The sequence below is a fragment of the Ovis aries genome, chromosome 5, assembly GCF_016772045.2.
Source record: "Ovis aries strain OAR_USU_Benz2616 breed Rambouillet chromosome 5, ARS-UI_Ramb_v3.0, whole genome shotgun sequence".
NCBI classification, from domain to species: Eukaryota; Metazoa; Chordata; class Mammalia; order Artiodactyla; family Bovidae; genus Ovis; species Ovis aries.
In genome coordinates this window covers 43837747-43856832 of record NC_056058.1, presented here as the reverse complement: position 1 = coordinate 43856832, position 19086 = coordinate 43837747, and the positions used below count along the sequence as shown (strand labels likewise).

The window sequence follows — 19086 nt, the reverse complement described above, 5'->3', positions numbered from 1 at the left end:
TTCAATTTGGAACCAAACAGGATTATGTGTAGTAAGTAGGAATAGTATCAAAACAAACTCTAAAGTGTTATTTTTTTACTACAAAAATTTTTTCAAAGTACCACTGAGAAGACAACAGAGATCATATCCAAATGATGATAACATGCTAGCTTCTTAAAGATTTCTTTTCTGAATTTTTTGATTAGTTTATCCTTTTTTGTAAAAGCAATTTTGGTAAAATACATATGATGTAAGAAAACACTACTCCAGGATATGTTCTACAGTCTGTTTTGATATTCAAACTCCAGAGAAATTTTATAGTGTTCTTTTTAATCACAGGAAAAAAAATTAAAAGAAATCCGCTAAAGATACTCAGCTGGTCAAATTAAAAATAAAGTTTTCATTAAAAAAAAAATTCAACAGTCAGAATACTTCCTCTTTGCTAATTACCCACCCAACAAAAATCAGTAAATACAAGAAACAAAAGTGAAAACCATCTGAGAACCATAAAATATCAAATATCAAGTGAGTCTCTTAAAAATTTTTAATGAGTAAGATCTTGAACACCGAAGAACAAGCAAAAAACTGGAATGGATACCCACACTACAACCTGTAGGGACACATGAAGACTAAGAAACCCTTACCTAGCAGGAGCTTATATAAATTATTTTTAAAGAGAAGTAATATCTATGTAAAAGGGTGACATTATTTATTGCTTCTATTCTAGATAAAAACATTGGTAACTAAAAGAAATAAGATACAATGTTTAGCCTATCATTGACAACAACTATTATATACTTAGATACAGATAAACTCACAAAATAAGAGGCTGATATTAAAAGGGTATTGAATGTGACTACAAATTGGTAAAATATTTCTGAAAAGAAACATGGCAGTATCAATATTTTTCTAAACATCTCTATATTTCTATTTCCAATTCAACAAATCCATCTTAGGGAAGTTTTTAGATGACAAAGATTTGTGGACATGGATGGAAATTATAATCACATTTTATTTAGGTTATTCCTAGAAAACATTAGGAATAACCTAAACTAATAACTGGTCCCATCACTTGATGGCAAATAGATGGGGAAGCAGTGGAAACAGTGTCAGACTTTATTTTTTTGGCCTCCAAGATCACTGCAGATGGTGATTGCAGCCATGAAATTAGAAGACACTTACTCCTTGGAAGAAAAGTTATGACCAACCTAAATAGCATATTCAAAAGCAGAGACATTACTTTGCCGACTAAGGTCCGTCTAGTCAAGGCTATGGTTTTTCCTGTGGTCATGTATGGATGTGAGAGTTGGACTGTGAAGAAGGCTGAGCGCTGAAGAATTGATGCTTTTGAACTGTGGTGTTGGAGAAAACTCCTTGACAGTCCCTTGGACTGCAAGGAGATCCAACCAGTCCATTCTAAAGGAGATCAGCCCTGGGTGTTCTTTGGCAGGAATGATGCTAAAGCTGAAACTCCAGTACTTTGGCCACCTCAGGCGAAGAGTTGACCCATTGGAAAAGACTCTGATGCTGGGAGGGATTGGGGGCAGGAGGAGAAGGGGACAACAGAGGATGAGATGGCTGGATGGCATCACTGACTCAATGGATGTGAGTCTGAGTGAACTCTGGGAGTTGGTGATGGACAGGGAGGCCCGGCGTGCAGCAATTCATGGGGTCGCAAAGAGTCAGACACGACTGAGCAACTGAACTGAAGTATATAAAAAGATATCCAACATTATTTATTACAGAAACATGAAATAAAACTAAAAGTGATACATTATACTTTATTAAAAGGGCATAACAAGCAAAAATACCTCAAACCAAAAATAATAAGCAAAAACTAAACAGATAACAGTAAATGTTGGTGAGAATGCAGAGCAGCTGGAACTCTCATACACTGTGAGCACAAAATGGTACAGCTGCTTAGGAAACAGTTTGGCAAGTTCTTAAGAAGTTAGGCATAAGCTCACCATACAACCCAGACACCCATCAAAAACACTGAGAAGTATTTACCCAAGTGAAATTATAATTTATGCTCATATAAAAATCTGTACGCAAATGTTTATAAGGGCTATATTTGAAATTGCCAAAAACTGGAAACAACTCAAATGTACCTAAACTAGAAAATAAATAAATAACCTGGGTAAAATGGAATACTATTTAGGAATAAAAAGAAACAAACTACTAGTAGTTGAAACAACTTGGATGAATTTTAAATCCACTGTTTTAAGTGAAAGAGCCAGATATAAAAGGTTTACCTACTGTATGATTCTATTCATAAAACATTTTTGCAAAGGCAAAAGTATAGGGTCAGAAAACAGATAACAGTTGCTAAGATCTGGGGATGGGAGACAGCTGACTATAAAAACACAAGGATATGTTGGGGGTAATGGAACAGATTGTGATACTTTAATAGCCAAAACTTGTGGAATTGTAACTTCCCTGGTGGCTCAGATGGTAAAAAATATAGCTGGAATAGAAAGAGACACATGTACCCCAATGTTTGTTCATCACAGCACTGTTTATAAGAGCCAGGACATGGAAACAACCTAGATGTCCATCAGCAGATGAATGGATAAGAAAGCTGTGGGACATATACACAATGGAGTATTACTCAGCCATTAAAAAGAATACATTTGAATCAGTTCTAATGAGATGGATGAAACTGGAGCCGATTATAAAGAGTGAAGTAAGCCAGAAAGAAAAACACCAATACAGTATACTAACACATATATATGGAATTTAGAAAGATGGCAATGATGACCCTGTATGTGAGACAGCAAAAGAGACACACAGGTGTAGAGCGGACTTTTGGACTCAGAGGGAGAGGGAGAGGGTGGGATGATTTGGGAGAATGGCATTGAAACATGTATACTATCATGTAAGAAACAAATCGCCAGTCTATGTTTGATGCAGGATACAGGATGCTTGGGGCTGGTGCACGGAGAGATGATATGGGGTGGGAGGTGGGAGGGGAGTTCATGTTTGGGAACTCATGTATACCCGTGGTGGATTCATGTCAATGTATGGCAAAACCAATACAGTACTGTAAAGTAAAATAAAGTAAAAATAAAAATTAAAGAAAAAAAAAGTAACATTTAAAAAAGAAGAATATAGCTGGAATGGAGGAGAAAGTGTACAACTTGCTCAGTCGTGTCCGACTCTTTGCAAACCCATGGACTGTAGCCCAGCAGGCTCCTCTGTCCATGGAATTCACCAGGCAAGAATACTGGAGTGGGTTGCCATGCCCTTCTCAAGGGGATCCTCTGGACCCAGGGATCGCACCCAGGTCTCTCATGTTGCAGGCAGATTCTCTACCATTTGAACTACCCAGTAGGCAGGATTTAGCCGCTGGGTGGGCAAGATCCCCTGGAGAAGGGAATGGTAACCCACTCCAGTATTCTTGCCTGGAGAATCCCATGGACAGACGAGTCTGACAGGCTATAGTCTAATGGGTCACAAAGTGAACGTATCTCTTTCTATGCGGGTAATAGCTGTCATTGCCAATATGATAGGCTTAAACATCTTATTTGTTAGTTATCAATGTTTTTATATAGAATAGAAGCACTAAATAATGTTACCCTTTTAGCCGGTATTCAGTTCAGTTCAGTCGCTCAGTCATGTCCAACTCTTTGGGACTCCATGGACTGCAGCACACCAGGCCTCCCTGTCCATCAACAACTCCTGGAGTTCACCCAAACTCATGCCCATTGAGCAGGTGATGCCATCCAACCATTTCATCCTCGGTTGTCCCCGTCTCCTCCTGCCCGGAATCCCTCCCAGCATCAGGGTCTTTTCTAACGAGTCAGCTCTTTGCATCAGATGGCCAAAGTATTGGAGCTTCAGCTTCAACATCAGTCCTTACAATGAACACCCAGGACTGATTTTCTTTAAGATGGACTGGTTGGATCTACTTGCAGTCCAACGGACTTGCAAGAGTCTTCTCCAACACCTCAATTCAAAAGCATCAACTCTTCAGCACTCAGCTTTCTTTATAGTCCAACTCCCACATTCATACATGACTACTAGAAAAACCATAGCCCTGACTAGACGGACCTTTGTTGATAAAGTAATGTCTCTGCTTTTTAATATGCTATGTAGGTTGGCCATAACTTTCCTTCCAAGGAGTAAGTGTTTTTTAATTTCATGGCTGCAATCATCATCTGCAGTGATTCTGGAGCCCAGAAAAATAAAGTTGGCCACTGTTTCCCCATCTATTTGCCATGAAGTGATGAGACCAGATCCCATGATCTTAGTTTTCTGGATGTTGAGCTTTAAGCCAAGTTTATCACTCCTCTTTCACTTTCATCAAGAGGCTTTTTAGTTCCTCTTCACTTTCTGTCATAAGGATGGTTATCATCTGCATATCTCAGGTTACTGGTATTTCTCCTGGCAATCCTGATTCTAGCTTGTGCTTCATCCAGCCCAGCGTTTCTCATGATGTACTCTGCATATAAGTTAAATAAGCAGGGTGGCAATATACAGCCTTGACGTAGTCCTTATCCTATTTGGAACCAGTCTGTTGTTCTATGTCCAGTTCTAACTGTTGCTTCCTGACCTGCATACAGATTTCTCAAGAGGCAGGTCAGGTGGTCTGTATTCCCATCTCTTTCAGAATTTTCCACAGTTTATTATGATCCACACAGTCAAAGGCTTTGGGATAGTCAATAAAGCAGAAATAGATGGTCTTTTGGAACACTCTTGCTTTTTTGATGATCCAGCGGATGTTGGCAATTTGATCTCTGGTTCCTCTGCCTTTTCTAAAACCAGTTCGAACATCAGGAAGTTCACGGTTCACATACTGTGGAAGCCTGGCTTGGAGAATTTTGAGCATTACTTTACTAGCATGTGAGATGAGTACAATTGTGCAGTAATTTGAGCATTCTTTGGCATTGCCTTTCTTTGGGATTGGAATGAAAACTGACCTTTTCCAGTCCTGTGGCCACTGCTGAGTTTTCCAAATTTGCTGGCATACTGAGTGCACTTTCACAGCATCATCTTTCAAGATCTGAAATTGTTCAACTGGGATTCCATGACCTCCACTAGCTTCATTCATAGTGCTGCTTCCTAAGGCCCACTTGCTTCACATTCCAGGATGTCTGGCTCTAGGTGAGTGATCACACCATTGTGAGTATCTGGGTCGTGAAGATCTTTTTGGTACAGTTCTTCTGTGTATTCTTGCCACTTCTTCTTAATATCTTCTGCTTCTGTTAGGTCCATAACTTTCTGTCCTTTATCGAGCCCATCTTTGCATGAAATGTTCCCTTGCTATTTCTAATTTTCTTAAAGAGATCTCTAGTCTTTCCCATTCTATTGTTTTCCTCTATTTCTTTGCATTGATCACTGAAGAAGGCTTTCTTTTCTCTCCTTGCTATTCTTTGGAACTCTGCATTCAGATGGGTGCATCTTTCCTTTTCTCCTTTGTTTTTCACTTCTCTTCTTTTCACAGCTATTTGTAAGGCCTCCTCAGACAGCCATTTTACTTTTGTGCATTTCTTTTTCTTGGGGATGGTCGTGATCCCTGTCTCCTGTACCGTGTCGCGATCTTCTGTCCATAGTTCATCAGGCACTCTATCTATCAGATCTAGTCCCTGAAATCTATTTCTCACTTCCATTGTATAATCATAAGGGATCTGATTTAGGTCATACATGAATGGTCTAATGATTATCCCCATTTTCTTCAATTTAAGTCTGAATCTGGGAATAAGGAGTTCATGATCTGAGCCACAGTCAGCTCTTGGTCTTGTTTTTGCTGATTGTATATCAAAAAGATAGGACACTGAAAGATGAACTCCCCAGGTCGGTAGGTGCCTAATATGCTACTGAAGATCAGTGGAGAAGTAACTCCAGAAAGAATGAAGAGATGAAGCCAAAGCAAAAACAACACCTAGCTGTCGATGTGACTGCTGATAGAAGCAAGGTCCAATGCTGTAAAGAGCATTATTGCATAGGAACCTGGAATGTTAGGTCCATCAATCAGGCAAACTGGAAGTAAGTGCTCAAACAGGAGATGCAAAGAGTGAACGTTGATTCTAGGAATCAGTGAAGTATAATGGACTGGTTGGGTGAATTTAACTCAGATGACCATTATATCTACTACTGTGAGCAGGAATCCCTTAGAAGAAATGGAGTAGCCATCATGGTCAACGAAAGAGTTGGAAATGCAGTACTTGGATGCAATCTCAAAAACGAGAGAATGATCTCTGTTCGTTTCCAAGGCAAACCATTCAATATCACGGTAATTCAAGTCTATGCTCTGACCAGTAATGCTAAGAAGTTGAAGTTGAACGGTTCTATGAAGAGCTACAAGACCTTCCAGAACTAACACCCAAAAAAGATGTCCTTTTCATTATAGGGGACTGGAATGCAAAAGTAGGAAGTCAAGAAACACCTAGAGTAACAGGCAAATTTGGCCATTCATTCTGTAATGAAGCAGGGCAAAGGCTAATAGAGTTTTGCCAAGAGAATACACTGGTCATAGTCAGGTATTACTTCTCTTTAAAAGTAATTTGTGGAACTATATATTAAAATGGTAGATTTTACCTAGTTCAATTATATATTAGGGGTTTTTTTTATATGTTAAGAAAAATCAATGAGAAAAAGGACCAGAATTTTTTGGTCAAATAAAAAATAATATCTAGATTCAGAAATCTATCTATTTTACTTTTATGGTATGCAATATTATTATAATCATAGTACAAAAAGTGAACTTCTCTAATATTAATAGTTTTCATTAAAACATCTATTATATACTTTTTATAGATTTTGGCAGGGCTGCAAAAATCAGTAGACACAGCACAGTAACACTTTTCAAAACTTTTTTTAGGAGACAAAACAGAAATAAGGTGAGAGTTGTGAATCTTTAAAATAATAAAAATAAATTTAACCAGCCTTCACATCATCTTTTGGACAAAATATATTATAAATTAATTAGCACTAAACAAATTACACCCTTAAAAACTGTTTATCTTGCATTTGAACTCCTTCAAGACTTAACTCAAATGTCACCCTCTGTAAGACCTTTCCTGGAAACCCCATCTTAAAAGACCATCACCTCTCAGCACCTTTTAAACCCTTTACCAGCTTTCTGTTTCTCATTAACTAATGTCATTGTATAAGAAATTACTGTTTTACTGATATATCCTTTTTATTGTTTGTCTCCCCTACTAGAATACGGACTATGAGAAAAAGGGTTTTAATTCAGTTTGACTACTGTGTTGTCACATTTCAGATACTAAGTAGACTCTTAATAAATATCTGCTAAATACAATGCTTGAAAAATTAAACACCAAATATCTTAGCTTTATCAAGAATAACAAAACCTCTTAAGATTAAGAACACTTTTTTGGCTTAACAGAAACGGTAATTTCTTCCAAAGAAGATGGATTTTATCACAAGCTATAGAGTACAGTGGCCAATTCAAAAATCTTACCTTTGCTCCATCATTGTGCTTATAATTAATAATACTGTATTTTAGACATAATTTTGTTAAGAGGATAGATCTCATGTTATGTGTTTTTGCCCAATAAAACAAACAGAAAAACTTACCTTTGCTGGATGTATACAAGAGTGCTGACTGAAAGGAAACCAACTGAGTGTCAGTAAGACTTTCTTCCACTGACATCTGTACTGCATAGCCAGCATCTGGGTTTACATTGGGCAAAGACAGCAAGTCTGTTGACCGAACAAAGAAGTTCCCATGGAAAGTATGAATGGAAAGACCTAGAAAAGAAAAAGATGTCCAAACAATTAAAGTTTAGATGTGATATTGTGGTTTATAAAAAAATAAATCCTCAATCTTCACCCATTCCAGGTACACAGCTCCTAAAACCTTTAGAATTCCCTAAGTGTTGAGGATTATAAAGTTGTCTTTTGCTATGGTAACTAGGTGACTTCTAGAAAGGAACTAGGTTACCTAATGATGGGGGCTGGCTACCAGAGGATTCAACCATTTGATTACAGAGGATTAGAACTTTCAGTTTGACATTCCCCCTACCCCTACCCCACTCAGTACTTCCAGGGAGGAGAGAGGTGCTTGAGAGTGAATTAAGCAGTCTTGACTATGTAATGAAGCCCCATAAAACCCCATAGGACAGGGTCCTTAAGAAAGCTTTGGGATTGTGAATGGAAATTTGGGAAGAATGAAGCTCTCAGAGAGAGGAAGCAAGCTCCAGAAACTCCAGGACCCCACACCCTTTTCCTTTCCTCATATCTTGCTCTATGCATACTGTCTCTTTTTTTGTTGTTGAGCTATATCCTTTTAAAATAAACTGGTAATCTTTACTCAGCTATTAAAAAGAATGCATTTGAATCAGTTCTAATGAGGTCGATGAATCTAGAGCCTATTATACAAAGTGAAGTAAGTCAGAAAGAAAAATGCCAATATGGCATATTAATACATATATATGGAATTTAGAAAGATGGTAACGATGACCCTATTGCAAGACAGCAAAAGAGACACAGATGTAAAGAACAGTCTTTTGGACTCTATGGGAGAAGGCAAGGGTGGGATGACGTGAGAGAATAGCACTGAAACATGTATATTACCCTATGTGAAATAGATTGCCAGTCCAGGTTTGATGCATGAGACAGGGTGCTCAGGGCTGGTGCACTGGGATGACCATGAGGGATGGGATGGGGAAGGAGGTGGGAGGGGGCTTCAGGATGGGGAACACATGTACACCCATGGCTGATTCATGTCAATGTATGGCAAAAACCACTACAATATTATAAAATAATCAGCCTCCAATTAAAATAAATAAATGAATTTTTTTAATTAAATAAAATAGACTGGTAGTCTAGTAAATACAATGTTTCTTCTGAGTTCTATAAGTCACTCTAGCCAATAATTTCAACCAAAGGAGGGATTTGCTGGAACCTCCAATCTATAGCGAGAAGCATAGGTAACAAATTGGACTCACAACTGGCTTCTGAAATGTGGTGGTATGGTGTGTGGGGAGGCAATTTTTGTGAGACTGAACCCTTAATCTGTGGGATCTGATGATATCTCTAGGTAAGCAATGTCAGAACTGAGTTAATTGCTTGGTAGTATGGGGAAAACCCACACACTGACACTGGAAACAATCATATTAAATAATACACAGTAGTTAGTAAGAATGAGGATGGGATAAAAGATAACTTCTTAAAGGAATTCAAATTTTCAAAATAACTTTTTTCAATAATAAGTTGACAATATCTTCCAAAATGCTAAATGGGTATTTACTTTAACCATAGTAATTCCATTACAAAGAATTTATTCTACAGATAGAATCATTCAAGTTCCAAATTTATATGTGCAAAAAAATTAAGCATTACTGTTCGTGTCATAACAAAAAGAAAAATCACAAAAATCTTTAATGCTAATCAGTAGGAAAATAGTGATATTTACAACAGTTAGAACTGGACACGGAACAACAGACTGGTTCCAAATAGGATAAGGAGTACGTCAAGGCTATATATTGTCACCCTGCTTATTTAACTTATATGCAGAGTACATCATGAGAAACGCTGGGCTGGAAGAAACACAAGCTGGAATCAAGATTGCCGGGAGAAATATCAATCACCTCAGATAAGCAGATGTCACCACTCTTATGGCAGAAAGTGAAGAGGAACTAAAAAGCCACTTGATGAAAGTGAAAGAGGAGAGTGAAAAAGTTGGCTTAAAGCTCAACATTCAGAAAACAAAGATCATGGCATCTGGTCCCATCACTTCATGGGAAATAGATGGGGAAACAGTGGAAACAGTGTCAGACTTTAGTTTTTTGGGCTCCAAAAATCACTGAAGATGGTGATTGCAGCCATGAAATTAAAAACACTTACTCCTTGGAAGGAAAGTTATGGCCAACCTAGACAGCATATTAAAAAGCAGAGACATTACTTTGTCGACAAAGGTCCGTCTAGTCAGGGCTATGGTTTTTCTAGTAGTCATGTATGAATGTGGGAGTTGGACTGTGAAGAAAGCTGAGCGCCGAAGAAATGATGCTTTTGAACTGTGGTGTTGGAGAAGACTCGAGAGTCCCTTGGACTGCAAGGAGATCTAACCAGTCCATCCTAAAGGAGACCAGTCCTGGGTGTTCATTGGAAGGACTGATGCTCAGGCTGAAACTCGAATACTTTGGCCACCTGATGGGAAGAGCTGACTCATTGGAAAAGACCCTGATGCTGGAAAGGATTGGGGGCAGGAGGAGAAGCGGACGACAGAGGATGAGATGGCTGGATGGCATCATTGACTAGATGCACATCAATCTGGGTGAATTCCAGGAGTTGGTGATGGACAGGGAAGCCTGGCGTGCTGCGATTAACGGGGTCGCAAAGAGTCAGACATGACTGAGCGACTGAACTGAACTGAAATACTAGTTAGAAGTTAAAATACATGAGATTTTAAAAAAAGCATGATAGATCTACATAATTAATATTAATAGATCTTCAAGACTTGCTGAAAACCTGTACAATCTTATTTATGCTACTGCATTATACTATATATTTTCCATGAAGTGGTACATATGTATGTAAATGCATAGAAAAAGTAACACAGCAATGTGGTTATGATGACATAAGGCTGGAGAGAAAGTGAAATAACACACACACAGTTGATACAAAAGGACTAGCTTCATCAATAATGTTTTCATTTTTTATAATAGGTATATATTTTGCTTGTGAAGTAAAAACCAACTTTGCAACAGTAATTAGGAAAAAAGGAAGGATGTAGATCTGTATATATAAAAACAGAAAGCATGTACAAAAAAAGAAGCCACATGTGACCCTCACTGCTTTTACTTGAAGGTGAAAATTTATACCCAGGTTTATATATGCATGGGAAAACTTTTCAAGAGCATATGAGAAACTCTAAGGCAGACTATACTGGCTTAATTTCTCATTTTACATCTTTTTGTAGTGTACCTTTTTTTGGTAGCTTTACCAAGAGCATTTTATTTCATGTGAAATGAAATTTATCATTAAAAAAAGAGAAATTTAAGCAAATTAACCACAAAGATACAGTAAATTAAGCACTATAGAAAGAAGGCATAGGTTGGTTTGTATGCCCAAGCTTTTTATGCAGTGTTAGGTACATATACAACAGCTTCTGTCCTGACAAGCAGAAAAAGTCATAAAAGCACTTCTGGGATGTACATTTCCCTTAATTTAGAGCCAGTATCTGCAGAAATAATCATGTCTGAGGTCCTTCAATCTTGGATAGGATACAAGTAGGCCCTTTAAAACATAAATGCTAAAAACCTGTTAGAATTAAGAAGCAAGTTCAACAAGAGTGCTGGACATAAGATCAATATGCAAAGGATTAATTATCCTTATAGGAGAAAAAAATTTTTTTAATAATTCTATTTGAAATATAACAGAAAAAATATTTAGGAATAAATCTGACAAAAGAAACAAAACCTACATTCTAAAAACTACAACATATTGTTGAAAAAATTAAAGAAGAGACATACCATGTTTTTGGATGGGAAGACTTATTGTTAAGATGTCAATATTCCCTCCAATTTCAGTCCGACTCTTTGAGACCGCACGAACCGCAACATGTCAGGCCTCCCTGTCCATTACCAACTCCCAGAGTTCACCCAAACCCATGTCCAATGAGTCGGTGATGCCATCCAACCATCTCATCCTCTGTTGTCCCCTTCTCCTCCTGCCCTCAATCTTTCCCAGCATCAGAGTCTTCCAGCGAGTCAGCTCTTCACATCAGGTGGCCAAAGTACTGGAGTTTCAGCTTCAACATCATTCCTTCCAATAATCACCCAGGACTGATTTCCTTTAGGATGGACTGGTTTGATCTCCTCGCAGTCCAGGGGACTCGCAAGAGTCTTCTCCAACACCACAGTTCAAAAGCATCATTTCTTTGGCGCTCAGCTTTCTTCATAGTCCAATTCTCACATCCATCCATGACTACTGGAAAAATCATAGCCCTGACTAGATGGACCTTTGTTGACAAAGTCATGTCTCTGCTTTTTAATATGCTGTCTAGGTTGGTCATAACTTTCCTTCCAAGGAGTAAGCATCTTTTAAGTTCATGGCTACAATCATCATCTCCAGTGATTTTGGAGCCCAGAAAAATAAAGTAAGCCATTGTTTCCACTATTTCCCCATCTATTTGCCATGAAGTGATGGGACCAGATACCATGATCTTAGTTTTCTGAATGTTGAGCTTTAAGCCAATTTTTTCCCTCTCCTCTTTCACTTTCTTTGAGAGGCTCTTTAGTTCTTCTTCCCTCCAATTTATCTACCTATTAAATGAAAGCTCTATCAAATACCAGCTGGCTTCTTTGCAGAAACTGACAAGATGAAACTAAGAATCATATAAAAATGTAAGGAACCCAGAATATCACAATAATTCTGGTAAAGAAGCAAAATGTGAGAGGACTCATACTTCCTAATTTCAAACTTACTACGAAGTCACAACAGTCAAGAAAGTTTGGTACTGGCATAAGACAGACATATAGATTAAAAGAATAAAATTCAGAATCCAGAAATAAACCCTCACATTTATGATCAACTAATTTTCAACAAAGGGACACAGATGACAAGACAATTCAATAGGGAGAGAATGGTATTTTTTAATAAATGGTGCTGGGACAACTATATCTACATGCAAAAGTATGAAGTCAAACACCTACCCCATCAAAAACAAAAATTAACTAAAAATAAATCAAAGACTTAAACATAAGAATTATAACTATAAAAATCTTAGAAGACAACATATGTATAAATGTTCATGACTCTAAGTCAGTGGTTTACTGTTATGATGTGAAAGTGAAAGCCTCTCAGTCATGACTGACTCTTTGTGACACCATTGACTATAGTCCATGGAATTCTCCAGGCCAGATACTGGAGTGGGTAGCCATTCCCTTCTCCAGGGGATCTTCCCAGCCCAGGTATCGAACCAAATCTCCCGATTGCAGATGGATTCTTTATCAGCTGAGCCACCAGGGAAGGCCAAGAATATTGGAGTAAGGGTAGCCTATCCCTTCTCCAGCAGATCTTCCCAGCCTAGGAATCGAACCAGGGTCTCCTGCATGGTAAGTGGATTCTTTACCAACTGAGCTACCTATGATACCAAAAGTACAAATGAAAATGAAAAAAGATGATTAATGGGACATCACCAAATTAAAAATAATTGTGCCTCAAAGGGTACCATTAAGAAAATGAAAAAAGATGGACTTCCCTGGTAGTCCCGTGATTACCAATCCACTTGCAAATGCAGGGGATACCAGCTCAACTCCTGGGCTGGGAAGACCCCCCATGCCATGGAGCAGCTACGCCCGTGAGCCCTAAGTACTGAGCCCGCATTTAGAACCTGCAAGCTGCAACTACTGCAGCCTGGGGCACCTAGAGCCTGTGCTCTGCAGCAAGAGAAGCCACCGCAATGAGCAGCCCGTGCACTGCAGCAAGGAGTGACCCCTGCTTGCCACAAGCAGAGAAAGCCCACGTGCAGCAAGAAAGACCCAGAACAGCCAGAAATAGAGACAATTCAAAACAAAACTCCATTTATGCCTTTGTAAATGTTTAAAAAAAGCGCCCCCACCTTTGGTACACCGAATCCTCATGACTGCCTCAAAGCCGATCTTCCGAGTGAGGTATCTCTGCAGTTCCTTCTGCAATTTCTGTACTTGGACTGGGCTGTGTTGATGGTGGTAAGAGGGATAATAATAGACACTACCTGCTGAATACCGAGAAATACAGCCTGAAAGAGAACACATAATCCTTTTAAATTCTATCATTACCTACTATTACTAACACAAAGTAACTACAAGCACTCGAACTGACCTTTCTTTACCTTCCAAGACATTGTCAAAAAAGAATTCGCTCCTTTAAATAGTAATATAGACATTTCCCTATTATAAACGTTCAGAGAAGAAGACTACCAGGTTAATTATAAACTAAACTGACTTCCCAAGGGGATAAGAATTCCTTCACTTTGTCATTTATATCATCATAAAAATTCCATTTTGACTTTCACCTGGAAAAATAATCACAAGGAAGAACTTACCCAGAGAAGCCAAATCAGAATACTGTCCACTGAGAAGGAATAAGTCAACAGCCACCTGCTGACCAGAACAGTCCAAGGCTAATTTCTTATAGAAGTCAGTTGATGGTGTCAAGTGAATTTCCTATTAATAATTACAAAGAGAAAACATTTTAAATCATTTAATTGTCATAAAATTTATATATCGTCTCATACATGCCACTGAAGCGACACCAGAGATGGAGGTTCAATCCCTGCATCAGGAAGAGCCCCTGGAGGAGGAAATGGCAACCCACTCCAGTACTCCCGCTGGGAAAATCCCATGGATAAAAGAGCCTGGCGGGGTACTGTCCATGGAGCTGCAAAGAGTTGGACATGATTGAGTGACTGAGTGCACACACACACACCATGTATACTGAGGGTTAACAATTATCTTTAAACATTCTATAAAATCCTTTATGTTTTGTAATATTTTCTCTTTTTTTCAGTAAGAAACATGTCCTGCTTAAGAATTTTCTAGTTTGCTTTACTTTTAAAAAGGAGTATACCTATTATACTTATTTTGATACTCTTTTAAATGCTTAATGCTGGAACTTCTAAACAATTCATATGTAATACTTTTCATCTATCCTAAGAGATAAGTACAATTGATACTTTAACTTTATAAATATAAGGAAACAGAGGGGCAAAGTAATTAAGTAACTATTCAAGCTCACACATTTAAAAAGCAATGAAACTTAGGCAGACTTATTCCAAAGCTGACACCTTTAATCATTACAGTATATGACCACATTCTCATCTTTTGAGAAATATGTATCTTAAAATTAGTTTATACACACAAGGTGCTCAAAAACAATTTAGGACAGTCAATTTAACAAACCATGACTAATTTTACTCATCACACAGGGTCTACCTTGTCCGTAGCAAGCATATTCTCTTAGTTTCCCTGACTTGCTCATCAAAGGCAGGTGACATTGCTGGTGGTACTTAGTTGCTAAATCATGTCCAGCTCTTTGTGACCCCATGGACCATAGCCCACCAGGCCCCTCTATCCACAGGACTTCCCAGACAAGAATACTGTAGTGGGCTGCCACTCCTTCTCTAGGGGACCTCCCTGACCCACAATGAATCCACACCTCCTGCACTGGCAGGCGGACTCTTTTACTGCTGAGCCACCTGGGAAGCTACACACAAATTTGCTAGCGGTCTGCTAAAGATCTAACGTAAGGTAAGAGTGAATCAGACAGAAAATAATGAAAGAGAAATGACTACATAAAACAGAAATGATTATTCATTTCCTTATATTCCCTGTTCTTCATAACTGAAAAATAAACTTCAAATAATCTCTACAGTCGAAGGGACAAAACACCAGCATAAATCTTATCATACACTTGATGACTTTCTAACCTTAGCAGATGACCTTTGGCTGGGTTCCTCTCGAGGTTTCAGGGCTCCCACCCCAAGAGTTGGGAGTTGTGTTTGAAAAACAGACATTCGACCGCCAGTTGGGGACATCAACTTAAAGGCAGCCTGAAGAGCTGGACCCAAGGCACTCTGAGTCTCCAAGGTCTTGGTGAACATTTGCGGCAAAGTTTTCAGTAAATCTTGGACGAGCTTGTAAAATAAAGCAAGAAAACTGAAGAGTGTTACAATAAAAAAAATTTTTTTCCACAATAAGTCAGTAAGTGATACAACAGACAGGACATTGAGTCATGATGATGGTCAGAGAATCTACAGACGGTACAGTAAACAATGAAGTTGGTCAAATGACAAGAAAGCCATTTTAAGTCAACATTATAAATTGGCAAGCAAGACAAATCAAAATTGGGGCCTTACAGTTCTTGCACATGCAGTAGTCCAGCAAGACTATAAGTCCAAAATATATCCAAAAGAACCATCACAGTTTAGAGATTTGACATATTTAAATGCCATGAAATATGGCCTTCACAATCACCTCTATACACTTTATTCTTTTCGGTTCCAAAGCGTATTTAACTCTCCCCTATTGCAAAATCTAAGATAGCCAGTAAATTTGCCAACTAATGATATTACTACAAAAGAAAAAGAAAACAAAAAAAACTGCCTCTTCAGGTTAGGTTGTACAAATAAAGAGAGTTAATGGGAAAGAAATACTTTGCACTATGGCAAAGTCACCATTGCCAACAGCTGAGACCATAGACTTGCTAGTTAAAATGTTACCCCTATGGCATATATGCATGTACAGGGTAGACAACATCCCCCCTTCAGACACATTCTGTTCACCTCTCACTGTATTATGTCATGGCAATTTCCAGGCAGGTAATAAGAGTTTCTTCTGAACTGACCTCAATGACACTCTGTGAATCAGAAAAGCAAAGGGCACTGAAAGCAGCCTAAAGTGCTTCTACGTAGTGACCAGAAGCTTATCTCAGCAACCCTCCCAATCTCCCAAATGGCTGGCAAGGCAGGTTTCCTGCATCTTATCCTCCTTAATGGAACAGACTTATCTTCTACCCTATCACAAACTGATATAGTAAACTTAAAAGCAATCAGTTCAAGGGCAAACTCAAAAGCTGTTCATCAGATGAATTTTAACTAATTGCAAATATAAAATGCTACACATCCTAGAAATGTCACAGAAAGAAGCAAAATTCTACATAAAGTTCATTTAAAAAATACATTCCTTCAACATTTCAATTAAACGTGTCAGATAGGAAAGTGTCCCTTACCTCTTTACTTTCATTTAAATTTACTAATAAGTTCTCCGGCATAGGTATAAAAACATCTGAAAAAATAAATAAATATTTCTTTTAAACAAAACAACTATCACAGATGTTCTAAATACGTAACACTGATATAATTAACCACCCCCACACTTAGAGAAAAGCCATATTCTCTACTTTCACAGCAATGTCTACCTATGTTCAAAAAGTTACCACAAGCGCTCTGTAAGGTTTGTACAAGTACTTTGCTTCTTAGATTAAGACAATTTAGAATCCTGCCTTAGAATTCCTGCTTAGCCCCAAAAGCAGTCAAAGAAACACTCTTGGCATTAAAAAAAAAACTTTATTAAGACGACACACAAAAATTCTGTCTTGAAATAGAAGTAATACAGCTCACTAACAACTCAGTCATTCATAAAGTGGATACTTTCTCACAAAGAAGACTACTATCCTACTCAGGGCTATAAAATTAAGTAAATTGCAAGGTATGCTAAATGGCCACATCAGAGGAGTTTTCCAACATTCTAATTTATTCTTGCTTATGTATTAAATACCCTTATCTGAAAGGAAGCAAACTGGCAGGAAAATGTAGGTGGTGATGGAGTATTTAGAGGGGGTCTCAATTTTTACATTTTTGTACTGTTTCTCATTACAAAATTACAAAAATAAGGCTCATCATAATTCTTATAAAAATAATACCAACAGATAATCTGAAACATCAATTATTTAACTATCATATAAAAAATCTGTCTACTGTTTTTTTCTTTAAAATTAAGATTTTAATAAAAGTTTTGAAATATAATTCACACACCATGAAATCTTCTCGTGCAGAAGATACACTTCAGTGATCTTTTTACTATATGCAGACAACTGTACAACTGTCACCGCTATCTAATTCTAGATCCTTTTCACCATTGCAAAAGGGAACCCCACACTGATTAACAGTCACTCCTCACTTCCCTACCAACTCCCACAGCTCTCGGCAGCCTGTAGTCTTCTGGTCTCTGAACAGGTCTATTCTGGACATTTTATAATAATGGAGTCACACTATGAGGTCCTTTGTGACTGGCTTCTTCCTCTTAGCCTAACATTTTCAAGGTTCACCATGTTGTTTTTTACTGCTGAGTAACAACATTTCATTATATGGATATCCTACATTTTGTTTATGTTGGGTTGTTTCCACTTCTTGACTGAGTTGTTAAAAAACATTCATGTACACATTTTTGGGTAGACATGTTCTGTACCGTTTTATTTTTAATAATTCATATTAACAATTTTAAAAATTGAAATATAGTTGCTTTCCTATTAAGTAAAATTGCTGGGTTATATGGTTAACTCTATGTTTAACTTCTAGAGGAACTGACAAAATGTTTTCCCTAATGGCAGCACCATCTTCCATTCCTACTACTAGTGAATGAGGGGTCCAATTTCTCCACACCCTTCCGAAAACTTGCTACTGTCCTTTAAAAAATATTTTGCTATGTGACACCCAGCAAGGGATATTCATCAGCTCTTGTATAAAATTGAGAGGCTGAACCATATCAGTAAATTCACAACTTGGCCCATTATCAGAATCACCTGATATGTGATTTTATTTTATGCCAAATAAGTAGTTGGAGAAATATGAATAGATAAGGGAAAGGGGAAAGACTGACTTGGCTGCTCTGTTATGAGATCTGGAACAACCAGGACAGAAGAGGGGCTCTATTCATCTACTGCATTTCAAAGATGTACAGCCAATTCTCATAATTCATAGATTTTATAGTTGTGAACGTACCTATTTATTAATATTTGTAATCCCCAAACCAATACTCATGGAACTTAACCAGTTATTCAGACATGCTCAGAGTATCAGAAAATTCTGGTTTTGAGATTTTTTTTAACTGCTGTGATATAGCATTTCTTTGTGGTTTTCATTTGCATTTCCCTGGTAACTCATGATATGAGCATCTTTTCAAGGGCTTATCAGCTAACTGCATACACAGAATGTTGAATATGGTGTACCAGAGACAAGGCTATTCAAACCCTTTGCCCACTTTTTAATTAATTAGGTTGTCTTTTTTATTCAGTTGTAGAAGTTCCTTGCATGATCTAGATATATATTTTGATCAGATATATAACTCGCAAATATTTTTTCTCATTCTGTGGGTGTCTTCCCTTTCATGATGGTATCCTTTTGAAACACAAAAAGCTTTAGTTTTTAAAAACATTTTCATTTTTTATATTATTGAAGTATAGTGGATTTACAATGTTGTCCTAATTTCTACTGTACAGCAAAGTGACTCAGTTATACAAATATATATTCTTTTCCATTATGGTTTACCATAGAATATTAAATACAATTCCTTGTGCTACACAGTAGGACCTTGTTGCTTACCCAAGGTTCTAATTTATAAGAAGCCCAATTTACCTATTTTCTCTTTTGTCGTT

General features: G+C 37.7%; 1 protein-coding gene across 4 annotated transcripts in view; it reads right to left on the bottom strand.

Moving 5' to 3' along the window:
• Positions 1-19086, bottom strand: part of SEC24A (SEC24 homolog A, COPII coat complex component) — an 84167-nt gene that overhangs the window by 11014 nt on the left and 54067 nt on the right. For 3 of the 4 annotated variants that reach the window (XM_060415747.1, XM_012178515.4, XM_060415748.1), the window contains 5 exons: positions 16663-16718; positions 15362-15568; positions 13979-14099; positions 13514-13672; positions 7525-7698 (listed from right to left, as the gene is read on the bottom strand). In XM_060415747.1, the coding sequence (XP_060271730.1) occupies positions 7525-7698; positions 13514-13672; positions 13979-14099; positions 15362-15568; positions 16663-16718 (717 nt within the window). Of the gene's footprint in view, positions 1-7524; positions 7699-13513; positions 13673-13978; positions 14100-15361; positions 15569-15608; positions 16291-16662; positions 16719-19086 lie in introns of those variants that run through there. The other variant, XM_027970254.3, reaches the window with a different exon arrangement.